Source organism: Molothrus aeneus, chromosome 3 (genome assembly GCF_037042795.1).
Source record: "Molothrus aeneus isolate 106 chromosome 3, BPBGC_Maene_1.0, whole genome shotgun sequence".
Classification (NCBI taxonomy): domain Eukaryota; kingdom Metazoa; phylum Chordata; class Aves; order Passeriformes; family Icteridae; genus Molothrus; species Molothrus aeneus.
Window position 1 is genome coordinate 106,128,066 of NC_089648.1, and position 14,163 is coordinate 106,142,228.

Genomic DNA, 14,163 nt, shown 5'->3' on the forward strand with positions numbered 1-14,163 from the left:
ATTTTGGACATGAGATTCTAAGTACCACAGTTTAGTCAGTTACCCTCATAAGCTCAATTTACTTCCTTGTGCATTTTTTTATGTCTATCCATATACTTTGACAATGACTCCTTAAATACTGGTTCCATGACAATTTAAATTATAGAAAGAGTAATAAAATCCTCATAGAAAAAAGAATAATCTGCCCAGAGAGACAGACAAATTTGTCACATTCAGAGTCTGGTTAAAATATTAAAATTTAATTAATACCTTTTGAACATACAATTATATCAAGGAAAGAGTAAAGGCATTCAAACAATGGATATAGATCTTAAACAATATTTACAAATTCTGAACTGCAAGTTGACTATAAAGTCACAAATACTTTAAATATTTGGTAGAATATAGTGTAAATTCTAATATAAACTAGATAAACTCAATCTGTTGGGTTTTTCCAGTCATAACAGTCTAATCTTTACATATTATATACATTAGAATACTAAAAAGTTATAAAATTTTCTTTCTGTTACTATGCAAAGAAATGGAAAATACATCAGCTCTGTCTTACTGTACAATATTCCAATTGAACTTTCTGTAGGGTCTGCAAAAATAAATGGCACTTTCACATGCAGCAAGGCATAAAGTACAAGTCTTTTCATTTGCAGTATTCCATCTGAGTGCAAAGTAAACTGCAATGCAAATGTCATTTACCCACATAGTTGGAAATCAAATGTAAACTGTGGAAAGAGATTCTGACAAACTTTTCTCAGATTGAAGTAATAATGAAAAGCATGTAAACTGATTTCCATATAGATCTGTAATTTTAAAAAAATGAAAATACAGCATACTGAGAAGTTAGTTATGATGGTATCAGAGCTACCTTGACAACACAATAATGGAGGGAAAGCTGATGATGCTGTTCTGAAACCCAGCCCTGCCAATGGGCTGCAGCATTGAAGATGCTTTTCTATTGACAGTTTCCAAAATTACTTCTGCCACTCAAAATTGCACATTAACAGTCAGATAGGTTTTCTAGACTTCATTATGCCATTGTGTAACCATAGCTTCCACAGTGCAATGCCACAAGAAGCCTGTCTTTCAGGATTTCTTTACTTGGATATTCAGGTAACTTGAGCATGTTGATACTGAAAAAAAAAAAAAAATCAACAGTAAAGATTTCTGATCAAAAACCCTGAAGAGATCACATGTATGGAAGAAAAAAAGCCTGTGCAGACTTTTAGTACCACTGAGCATTTGAATATATTGTAGGAAATTAAGTTGCTTTTCACTTCAGTGAGTTATAATACAGTAATTTAAATTTAATATTCCTTTATTAATTTCACCATCTTTAATTAGACAAATTTGAGTTGCAAACAATGAGCAAACATAATGTAACATCTTTTGAGATAAACCCACCACTTTCATGTTGGAGAGTGAATACTGCAGAAACTGTTTAAATTTTTTTTGACCTTTTAATATTCTAGAGAACTGTATTTTTGACTGTGACTGAATGAAAAAGCCCTGGTTTTAAGAAATTTTAATGGGAATAGTTAACATACCATGTGCTTGATGTTGGTAAAAGATTTGCAGTGTATGGCACAGCAGCAATAGTAAAATTTTGCAATCCACTGCCACCCATTATATGGGCAAAGCCACCATGAGGCACCCTGGAACTGAGAAAATGTACAGAAGTTAGAGCAGTGCCATAATGTTATAAGACAAAATAATAATAGGTGAACTGTTTGAGACCAAACTCAGCTTATTCTCACCTACAGTATAATACAGACGTGAAAAAAAGAAAAATTAATATATAATTAATTTTATATAAAGATTACACTTATAATAATAAGTGTAATCTTTACACTGAAAATATCTCTTACTTAGGATAATTTGACAGTTACTAATACTTTTACTAAAGTTCCCTTTTTCTTACTGATATAAAAATTCTTGTTGTTTAAAAGTTTTTAATTACAAGACCAAGTAATACATTGGTCCACTGACAATAGGCACCATATTGTTTGGCTGACATTTAAGATAATTCTGCCTGCAAGAAGGACTCATTTCTATAACCAGTTTTTGTTGCAGAATGTTCATAGAATCAGAATATTCTATGGAAAGGACCCACAAGGACTGAAATCTGGCTCCTAACTCTGCAGGGACCACACCCTGTGCCTGAGACTGCAGTCCAAATCCTTCTTGAACTCTATCAGGTTGGGGCAGTGACCACTTCCCTGGGGAGCCTGTTCCAGGGCCCAACCATCTTCTGGGGGAAAAGACTTTCCCTAGCATCCAACCTAACCTCCCTGACACAGCTTCACATCATTCCCTTGGGTGCTGTCTCTGGTCACAGAGAAGGGATCAGTGCCTGCTCCTCCACTGCTCCTCCTGAGGAAGCTGCAGGACTGCAATGAGCTCTCCAAGGTCCCCTCTCAGGCTCCTCTTCTCACACTGAACAGACCAAGTGTCCTCAGATGTTCCTTATACAGCTTCCCCTCAAGGCCCCTCACCATCTCCATGGTCTCTTTGAATGCCTTCTAACAGATTTATATCCTTCTTATATTGTGGCATTATCTCAGCTAAGACAAACATGTCTATTTATGCTTCAAGTTTAAGCTACATCACAAAACAGTTTATTCTCTGATTACTATCTGTGGGACAAATGACCAAAGTGTCCTTGACATGTCTGTTCATTTACTCCTTCAGACCAAATATTTCAAGTAACTAATAAAACCATTACAGCAGTCACACTATAGCCCAGTGACAAACTATGGCAAAACTAGAACACACTAAAAAATCACTAGCATCTTCAGGAATGCAATCTCACTTAATCATTTTTTCCCTTTACCAATGTATTATTCAAAGATTACTCCAGGTGTAAATGGGCAATAGCCCATTGTTCAGACTCCCTCTCTGTAATTCCAAACTAACAAATAGAATAAAATTCAGATATTTTCATAATATCAACTTAAGCCAACATACACTACAAGATAACATCTTGCTAGCACCACCCTTGCATCCAAAAAAAAAACTCAAAAAAAAAAAAAAAAGAAAAAGGAAAAAAAAAAGCCAGAAGCAGTAATGTTTCCACTCACAGTAAAACTACCTGGCAAAATGCACAAGCATAATGGCTGCTGCTGCTGAATGTGAAGGAGCTGGGATACAACCCACAGTAATACCTTTTAAACACACCTTTTAGAACTAGCTGTAGTATCCAACACATAAATCTGTATTACCCAGCTTAACAACAGCAATGTTGAGCATATAGTTCAAACACTGCTAGACAAAGTAACCACTACAGAGAGAAGTGCTGATTATTTGGAGCATATAATTTCTGATACAAATGGAATTGTGCTTACAGCAACAATTCAGAGCAGCAGTAAAGATGGTACATCAGTACTCTTATACCACAGTTTTGGCTCACATTCCAACACAGTTCTGCCTTGCCTGCAACGAGTTTTTTTTTTCTCCCCTTTGATAAGCATCCCACATTCAAATCAGCAATAAACAGAGACCTAACTGCTGAAAACTTCTTTCAGTCCACTATTATCTAAAAGTTTTTTCAATGTAACTTATAATACTTTCCATAAAACAGGTGAAAATCATAAAGCATGGGCAAGGCTTTGAACATTTAAAAGAAAGAGATTGCTGCCAACTTTTGCCTCCAAGAATGAGTTTTCTCTCCAAGCAAAAGACTGCCAATATAGTAAAGAAAACCTTCTAAACAGATGCAAGAAATATCACAATAGCTGTGTGCAAGAGCAACAATACAATTTCACAGCTTTGGAAATTTCTACGTTTACATCTGAATCACGACTTTTCTACCTATTTTTCCACTGACAAGTTTTGCATAAATTTGCTTGGAATGAAAACACTGTAGAAGAGATTTTAAGCTTGTTTCCTTATGTTTTCTTATATGACAGTAGACATATATCTTTCATATTTAAAAACTATACTGAATTTTTCTTAAAAGAGCATAAGCATATTGCTTATTGCTCCACAAAAACTACAGTCCCCAAAGAAGTTCTATCCAATCTTTGCAGCTGTAGAATTCAAATAAAGTAGAATTTATCATTTAGAATCTACCAAGCTGTCAACACTTCCTTCCAACTGTTCACTAAAAACCCCATCACAAGTTGCCAGTAGAAAATTAACAATAAATTAGCCAAGTACTATTATAAATATCAAACAGATCAAGAGGAGGAAAAATAAGAAAAGCTTGTAGAGTATTGGCAATATCTCAAGCAGCTGTTAGATGAGAAAGAATAAATGGCATCCTAAGTGAACTTTCAGATCCCCAACATGAGCCACAAAAAGAATTAGGCTTTTCTTGAGTATGCTAAGACCTCCAAATATGTTCAAACTTTGCTCATGACAATTACTTTACTATTAAAAGAGTCTCAAAATTGGTATTAACAACAAATGCAATGTTATCTCCACTGAAACCACCAAAGCAAGACTTCATAAGAGAAAAAGAGAAAGAGATGTAAAAATGGGGGAAGAAGGCAAAAGGAAAAGTTTAAGAAATATTTAGAGATGTCAGAGAAACACTGAAGATGTAATCATAAATCTATTTTATTTAATTCACTTGATTAATTTAATAGTCTTTGATTGGAAAGAAAGAACAGTTTCACTTCACGCATGCGCAAAAAAATCAAGTAAGTGAAAGTACAGAAGAGAATAAAGGGAAATGGAGGGGAAAAAAAAAGACTTTTGAATATAGCCTGCAAAGCAGTACCCATAGAAACAAATTCTTCACTAAGGCCAGAAAAACATCATAGTTTGAAATCAGGTATAATTTTAATGTAAAATTTTACTTAAGGTATCAGCTGACTACTGTACTAGGCTCACAGAAAAGTCAGCATCTAAATCTTCCATTTAAAAGAAAGTAGGACTGTCTGGGGATTTATGTGCAAAAATGCCAGCTGCATATCACTATTAGAGGTAACTTTCAAAAGTTAAATATTTATGGGAAAATACATCTATTGCATTTCAAACACTGAAGAAAAAATAAAGGGTTCCTCCTAGATGATACAGGGAAAAAATCCTTAACAGATTGTTTTTAAATTCTAGACCAGAGTTCTTAAAGCCACACCAAAAATTTCTTTCCTACTAGCAAGCAAATGGGTAAGAACAAGACAGTAGGTGATTTGTGACCAAAACAAATAATGCTGACGCACATATTAATCAGACAGTGTAACTGTTTACTTGACAGAAAGCACCTCTTAGAGTCCAGTAGATTATCCCAAATGCCATGAAAATACTGAATGCCACTTCAGTATCATCTGGAATGTTTTAAGAAGCATTTGAAACATGACCTTACATTTTAAAGATCCTTATTTGCTGTTTAGATTTAGAAATGGACTGGTCCACTAAAAATGAAAGACCAGCAGTTGGCATGCCACACATGTGCAGTTACAACTTCAGGAATCATTTCTTCAGAGGACAAAAAGATCAATGTGCATACAACTAGCTTCTTAAATCATCCATGATCCCTAGAACCAAGGAAATTCATAATAAAGCAAGTGAAACTAACAGAATTTGGAGACCAGACCATTTGATGATACATCTGTGACTGTGAAATTCCTTAATATAAAAGGTAGTTTTGATGATCTTAATTTGTATTTTATCTTTGCTTAACCACAAAACTTATACACAAAAGGTCAACTACTCTACTAATCCTAGAATATTAAGGGAACATCAAACCAAGAAGATGCTGTGATCTCTGCCTGCTCCCAGAAAAAGACTGGACTGCACAACTCAGGTGTCACATTTATGTCTATGGATCCACTTTGTGAAATGTCTGTACCCACAAGCTCAGCAACTCACCCAGCATACAGGGGCATTTTTTGCTAAAATATTCCCTCACTGCACCCAAACCGTAAGGGAAATAAAAGTGGCTTTCCCTAGAGAACAAACAGAATTTAGAACAGAAAACCTTTATAAAGCAGACAGTCTTCCATAAGGCTACATCTTTACTTATCTTGACACAGTGCACTAATTAAATTATCTTGACACAGTGCACTGAGTTAAATTCAACTCAGCTTGAGGAGAAGGATATTCTGTATATATTGACTGAATGTACTTATCTCATATATTACAGCCTCAGCTGATTGCTGGAAAAGCCAAGAGTTACATAAACATGCAACAGGAAAAAGAATATAAAGCTCATTTAAATTCACTACAGCCTTGTCAAGAACAGCCTGGACAGCAACAAAGGCCTCTTGCAAAGTGGTCAAGTATAATAAATAAGTAATCAATCATTTTGCAGGCAACAGAGACAGCAAAAGTATTAACACACACTTTGTCTACTTCCATCAACATATAGAACAACCAGTATGCAAAACAGTTTCTAGATGATCTTTTATGGTCTCTCAAGTCTCTTGTCTTATTTCAGAGTATCTAGACAATGTATTTGTTCTTACAGAAGAGTGTCTCACCTGCCAGTAACAAACTGTAATAGCAGCACTCTCTCTTCCTGAGTTAGCTCTTCCACCACGTCCCAGAACCACTAAATGACAAAACAATTAGTTTGTATTTTCCATTAAATACTTGTAGTACTTGAAAATATACTGAAAAAAAACAATAAATGGAATATATGTAAGTTTTCTACTTAAATTATGGATTTTTTTGGACCAAATTCATAAATAAATAAATAAATAAACAAAGTTAATTAATGTAGAAATACAATATAAAAAACCCTCCACAAATTTCAGCCAAAATAAGCTTCCACAAACACACACACATAATGACAACAACAAAACCAAATTTCAAAATTTTTTAATTAAATAGTCTACATTGTTAAAAAAAAAGAAAACAAACAAATAAAGAATTTTACCTGAATAACTTGGTCTCCTCTCTCATAGCCACTGGTGTATTCAGTATTTTTTAACCAGTCACTCACATCAATTTCTGGCATACCAGACAACAAGAGCTCCTTCAGGAGAACACATAGATTGTCATTAATCCTCCTGACTAACCACCTATTTCAAGAGTTAATGCTACTTTGAGAAGTAGAAAGCTTGCAGTGCTTTTTTAGTTTATTGCAACCTTATGGAACCCACAACTACATTTTAATACATGAAGATTCTTGAATTCAGAAAACTTCACATGATCTCTTTAATTTAAGTATGCACTAGCAAGAGAGAAAAATTATTGCCTAAGAACCTACAAGAAAAAACCTCCGAGTCTTGCCATGGCTTCAGAGAAAATTTGAGATGTGTTGGTTACAGAAGATCAAACCACCAACAAGTATTTACTGGAATTTGACACTGCGACTCAGAAAATGTAAAGACAACAGACAGCATCTCCTTACTCTTATAGGATTTCTGTCCTCCTCAAGGAAAATATTCAAAGACTTAAAGGCCACAACATACTGATTCCATACTGAAATTATAATTTAGGGCATTTCTAACTGCCATGTGAAGTTTCAGGAAGATGGTAATCCTGAGCAATTTGAAAAAGCAGGAATACAAATACTGAGATCCTCACTGATAGATGCCCAGGAAGCAAAGCCAATGTGAAATCTACAAAATCTTTATTTTGTGGTTACTGAGCTTTACCTCTATATCATTTACACTGCTGATGAAATATGCTGAACAAAGCATTTAAAAACATGTAGGCATTTCATCTTACCAGTTCATATTCATCAAAAAGTTGGATCAAAGATGGTGGAATGAACATATGGAAGCCTTGTAGAAAGGCATTTATCTGAGGCTGAATGGCTCTTGTCATTCTGAGCTCTGTCACAAGCTGGACATACTCAGCCTGCAACATAGAAAACAACATTAAGATAGACCCCAGCAAAACCACACAGTGCTCAAACAAACTCACACACACAAATGCAGTCCTCAAAGCATCACAAATCTCTTCCACTGGAACATAGTAAGAGTCCCTTTGCGTTTTTCACGTGGAAGCAACCCAAAATAAGCCCCTTCTGCTCTTCTGCCTTCCTTCCTAAGACATTTACAAAACAGAAGTGTTTGAATTGTTACAAAAACCAGTCCAAAAATGGGGACTCAGTCTAGGATAAAGGAAGCAAACAAAACTTAATTTGTCATGCCCACATTCCGTTCAGCTCAATTAAGGGCATAAGCACCAATGTTTGTAAGCAAAAATATTCTATTTAAGCAAACTGACTTTACCTAGGAAAAAGGGCTAACTTCAGAAGGAATGCTTGTGAAACAAAAAAGCTTCCTTGCTTTCCCCTCCCTGTCTCTTGAAGCCTAAAATAATACATAATAAAGCCTGCAGAGTTTACTAGTCTTATTAAGAATTACATTTTTTTAAAGAAAGTCTTGAAAAATCTCCTTGGTTTTTAAAAAAAGAAAACCACCAGAAAACAACTTCCATCATAGCCAGGGAATAGATTATAACATGTTTTAGAGATCTGGGGGCTCCTTTCCCTTTAAAAGATGCCAGCCAGAAAAGGAATCCACCAGAACTTTGCTTTTGTTAAGAACACAAAAGCCTAGGTGGCGTTAATGGAAGAAGGCTTTTAGAAGGAGACAAGTAACTTTTTGAAGGGAAAAGTGCCTACATTAAAATTCTATAAAAATGTCTTATCTACCCTGACCAAATTACACAAGTTTAATAAAGTTTCTTTACTCAAGAAAATAGTTTTCTACTTGAAAACAAAATTTATTCCTAGATTATTTAGGTACTCTGTTCAAAGAAATGTTTTGACTTTGTAATCATGACTCTTAATAAGAAAATCATGAAATGTATCTCCCAATTAAACCATCTCAACTATCAGCTTTCTTCAAGAGACCAATCTTACAAAAATACTACTTTGATTTTTAATTTTAAAATATTTCAACTTAAACTTATATGTTCTGAACCTGCACAAAAGCAACCAAGCATTTTTTCTTTCCTCCCTTTCTGAGAAAGAGAATAAACTATGCAACATTTCAAAACAGAAGGATACTTGTTGAACCCAGCTCCTTACATTCACAGATGTACAGAGGGGTTGTTTGCAGTTGAAAGATACTTTCAAATGAATTATCACCATTTTATTAGATTGAGAGAACAATTAATTTGTGAAATGCTCTGAAGAAGAACATGACCTAAGAATATCTTCAACTGCAGAACTGGTCCCAAAAATCTAGTTTCAGTCTAGTAATCTCCCCAGGTTGCTCCTACTATCAGTGGAGCTGAAGATAGCTCCCTTCTCTGAGGACTGAGAGACAGCCAAAGGAAATTAAGTGCACTAGACAAAATTATCATTCTGTGAATACAGAAGAAATCAGAAATTTTTGGAATACCAGGATTCAAAACAATATTAACACTGGTTGTTTTCAATGATCAGAAATGCTTGTTTTACATTTCTTAAACTGTTCTTTTGTAAATTAGGCTTCCCAGAAAAACAGGGCTGCAGAAAGAAAAATTCACAACCTTATTTTGAAAAATCCATTAAAAAATTACTTATTTTATGCTTGACAAAAACATTACATTGAACACTTTAATGATGAGAAAAAGCAGCTGCTGTAGTTCAGGTGTAACAAGAAATGTTTAAAATAGCCTGGAACAGCCAAGCATCCTGGCTATCAGCACTGGCATGTGATGAAAGACCTGTAGCACAGAATTTACATAATACATATCAGTAAACAACCTGGTCAATTTGTTTTGCTTTCTGTGCACTTCATTTACATTTTTTTCCCCTCTGAAGCCTTAGGAGTACATTACAAAACAGAAATACCTACATCATTTCAGATCTACATATGCATTCCTACATAGTACATAAAGTTATGATCCAGGCTTCTTTAAGGAAGAGAGATTTGATTGAACACACATTAGATGGGCATCACAAATATAATGGCAAAGTCTAGTTTGGGTGAGGGGTTGTTCTGTATTTTATTTTGAGGTAAATAAAGCAGAGATCATGCTTCCTCGATTTCACAATCCCATATACTGTGAGACGAGGATCAATGGTTATGATGATTTTCAGATTCAGAGAGCAGCTCCATTTTAAAGCTGCCTGGAAAAAAAAACCCTGCAATTTTACTGACAAACAGAATGGCAAGCTCACAGACAGGTTCTGAGAGGACTGAGAAAGCCACAGGATTGTGGACATCTGCACCATTCTCTAATATAACATAAAGTTAAATCTTGACTACACCTGATTTTATTTTTTTTCCTAAATAGTAGAAAGCTGCAAAACGATACACAGCAAAGAGCAAAGATAAATTCAGGACAAAGTCTGACTTTTCCCTTTGAAGTCTCTCCATTACCATGACAAAAGGCATTTGAACCAAGCTATAACTGTATTTCAGCTGGGCTACATGGACACAGCAATTGCAAGACATGAATATTTGCATCATCTAATTGTCCCACAACCATTCACCTATTACACAGTTGACATAAGAAAAGAAAATTACCCCATTCAAAGAAAATAACACTTTACAAATAGCTCTTACTGGTAATGCATTTACTCTGTTTCAGCTTTCAATGAGAGAAAGGGACTGCTGGGTGGTTTTTGTGCAGGGAGAGGCAAGGGTGTGTTTTATTCTGGTTTTGGCACAGGGGATTTTTTTGTGCCTGTGTTTGTTGTTTAGGTTTTTTAAGAGATAAAGATTCATTCATATACAGGTAATCTGCTAGTGTGCATACACAGCAAATTCTTTTAGAAGGTGAATTTTCTTCTCCCAGAGCTATAATAAATACAATGAGTTTTAAACAGTGATCTATTATTCCTTGGGTAAAGGCAGAAAAAAACCAAGCTATCACTTGCAGGAGAAAAAGAGGGTTTTGTTTATAAAGTAGACACATTCCTATTTAAACTGATAGAACAGCTAAGCCAAAACACACTGCAAAACTATGTTACATTAGATGAACAGGAAAAAAATTCCCAAAATCACTAATATACATATCTTTGATTTTCAACATCACAGTCATTGTCAACATCTTTGTCAGTGAACAAAACAATGACATCTTACAGATGGTTTTTGACTTCACATTTTGCAAGTTCAAATTCAAAAAATTCAGTAATATTAATAGCTTCAAAGTTACTACCAGAGCACTTCTTTCTTACCACCTTTCAAAGTAAAGCTACACCAACTCTAGTCCCCTCCTGCCATTCTGACAAAGGCTTGATGAGATAGAGAAGCATCTCCTCTACACATTTTCAATCACCCTTTTTAGACTGTGCCCCAGCTCTAAAATTAAGAGAGCAAATAAGGCTGCTAACGGGTAGTAGCCTCATGTGGGCAAACGTCTAATTTTATGTTAGTTGAAAACGAGTTTTAAATAGTTGTTATGAAACTACAATTTATGTTAAATACACCTTTTTTATATACTGAGAAGCTAAGACTGACCAGACACAAGAATCAACATTCTTGCTTTCTCCAACAGATAATAAAGAAATTAAGCATCCACTACCTTCACAATTAGACTTCTTTTACCATCTGTATTCTTTCACAAATGACTGTATTGCAGGAATCAGTGCAGAACCAGGCTAATAAGATGTATTCCTGCTATTGGAATGACACTCTGCCTTCATGAAAATGAGGATTAAGGCTCCAAGAATCCAGTGCCAGTTGCTCCAACACAAACTGCAATGTCCTTGCAACAAAGGCTGACACCAAGTGGCTGCTCCCCAGGGCAGCAGCTGCTGCACCACTCCTGAAGCCAGATGCGTACTGAGCACAGAGAACAGGCTTAGCCAGCCCAACACAAATAAAAATCAAAACACAAAGCAGACATCAGGACCAAGAGCCAATGTTATAAAAAAACTACAGGTCTACCCCATGACACTCCTGATGTTACTCAGAAGTGTTTAGTCAGGAACTGCAGGATTCAATTAGACTTGTGTTTATCATAATTTCTAGACAATCTTCAAAATCTAGCTGTGTTTTCCTGTATTTCTTTTTTTGGATTAACGCTGCAGAGGAATCAGGGGCTTTTCAACCTGCTACTATTAAAGTAAAATTTTAAAGTAGGTTATTTCCATACACATCAAGTGACTCATAAATGGCTGAAGAATCTTCCTGTAGACTTTTACTCTGTCCATTATCTGCATTTTAATTAGAGCAATACAGTGCTACAGACCAGCCTAGCAGGCAGCACACTTTGCAACATTACCTATAATTTTATGTTTAGAAATTGCTACTGTTCTACTTCCTTGGTATATATACCCAAGACTTAAATTTAGGAATATTTGTAACTTTCAAAATAAATCCTTCATTTAAATTGATCCTATTTTCCTTCCACAGTTCTGTCAGAAAGAACAACCTCTAATCTGAACTATTTTAAAAAATTTTAGTACTATTTCTGTAACATGCTAACTTAGAAAAAGAGGAAAGAGTGTTGGCAACTGCAATCTTTTTGTATTTTCTCCAAAACAGGTATACCATTTGTGCTTCCATTTATTGAGAAAGTCAGTCCAATGGCTTGTACTATATTACCATCTTCTGAATAAATCTGTATACTCACCTTGTTTTCCTGTGTAACAAGTATACTTGCACCCCCTGGCTTCAATGGCACTTCTTCCATTGCTCCAAACACATCAGTCTCAACAGAGAATGTCAGCTCTAAACCCAGATCACTGATATCATTATCTAAAATCCACTGCAAGTTCTTTGCATACTCTGGATCAATAGATGCTACATCCTGATAATTTACAGGTATGCCTAGGAAAAAAAAAAAAACAAACAAAGACAAAACTGCTCAAATAAATAGGAAAAGCAAAAAGGATTCTAACTTAATACATGGTAGAAGATTGCCCTCTAGAGAGGAACCAGAATAATGCAGTAATAGCAAAAGAGAAAAAGGGATGCACTGTTGCTATCTACAGCAGAACTGTGCACACTGTATTTTTAAAATACTACAGAATCAAGTCTCCTCTGTATGTTTTTCCTCCTAGTGAAGCAAATGACATACCACTCTGGAAAAACCAATTTGCACCATTTTAGCTCACTAATGGATTTCAGTAAAAGCATCTACTCATTCTGAACACAAAACGATAAATGTTTCCTACAAAGTCTTAAAGTTTTCTACCTAAATTTTAGCAATGCAAATACCATATTTCTCTGTAATATTATCTTTTCCCTCAGAGCACTATTTAGGGGGTGAGGGGGAGACAACCTTCCTGTACCCAGAAAACTATTACTCTTCAGTGTTCTTCTCTATAATCGTATTTGAAATGACATCTATGATACAGTTTAAAATTATTATTTTAGGAATTTTACATTTCAAACTGAATTTACAAGTAATTTAGAAGCATTAAAAGGAGAGTTGCCAGAAGTCTGACTTTTACCAGGAACAGAAAGTGCCTATTTACAAACCCCTCCACAGGCATGGCACTCAAGCACATTTGAGAAAATGAGCCCAGAAAAAAGTGACCCTAGTATATGCAAGAGAGCAACCCTCTTCACAAGAAAGCAGACCTCGATTATTTTAACTCTGGCATGATAGATACTTCAGTGCTACCAAGACAGATACAATATCTGTGAAAAGGGACAGGGGGTGAGGGTAGCAGTAGGTTTAGGGAACAGCAAGTTATTGGGAAGTACTGTCCTTGCTTCACCATCTTCCATGCACTGTGCAGTGTCATAAGGGTGCCCATTAGGAGAAGCCTTAGCACACTATGGATTGTGGATGCAGTACCCCAGAGAAACACAAAATTCAAAGGTTAGCAGCCACTGCAAAACATCCAAGTGTAAAAAATGTTACAGTATTTCCCTGGAAGAGCTGACAAGCAGTGCAATGGTGTGCACACAGATGTAAGGCTTGTTTTTCAAATAAAATCAAGCAACATGCCAGTTAAAGAGAAGGATAACTTACTATTAAATATCACTGCCACCTCTCTCAAAATAAAAAAACTAACAGCTGTCTAGTAGTTTCCAGAGGACTTTCACTTTTGCTAACTAGCAAGCATATGTACATTTGATACATGTAATGTAGAAATAATGATGTCTCTGAGGGATATGTGCAAAATGTGGGAAAAGAAGACTGAAAGTAGGAATCGGAGGCTCCTTTAGAGAAGAAACTCAACACGTGTTATGATGAGAGTACACTCATAGTCAGCATGTTGTGAGACCAAAGCACTAAGCTCAGTCATTTGGTTGGCAGATATTTTACCAATGAATAGACTCAAGCAGGCAGTTATAAAAAAATTCCACCAGATTTATCATGAAAAATTTGACTCCCACAAAATACTATGTATGTATCTTTCTCTTGTATACCCTTGAG

The 14,163-nt window shown here is 35.4% G+C and overlaps 1 protein-coding gene across 3 annotated transcripts in view; it reads right to left on the reverse strand.

Annotated features, from left to right (window-relative positions):
- Nucleotides 1-218: 218 nt before the first annotated feature.
- Nucleotides 219-14,163, reverse strand: part of HACE1 (HECT domain and ankyrin repeat containing E3 ubiquitin protein ligase 1) — a 48,675-nt gene continuing 34,730 nt past the window's right edge. For all 3 annotated transcript variants that reach the window (XM_066545929.1, XM_066545930.1, XM_066545931.1), the window contains 6 exons: nucleotides 12,406-12,602; nucleotides 7,612-7,743; nucleotides 6,815-6,913; nucleotides 6,417-6,487; nucleotides 1,539-1,652; nucleotides 219-1,124 (listed from right to left, as the gene is read on the reverse strand). In XM_066545929.1, coding sequence (XP_066402026.1) covers nucleotides 1,022-1,124; nucleotides 1,539-1,652; nucleotides 6,417-6,487; nucleotides 6,815-6,913; nucleotides 7,612-7,743; nucleotides 12,406-12,602 — 716 coding nt within the window. In that variant the 3' untranslated portion in view covers nucleotides 219-1,021. The remainder of the gene's footprint in view (nucleotides 1,125-1,538; nucleotides 1,653-6,416; nucleotides 6,488-6,814; nucleotides 6,914-7,611; nucleotides 7,744-12,405; nucleotides 12,603-14,163) is intronic.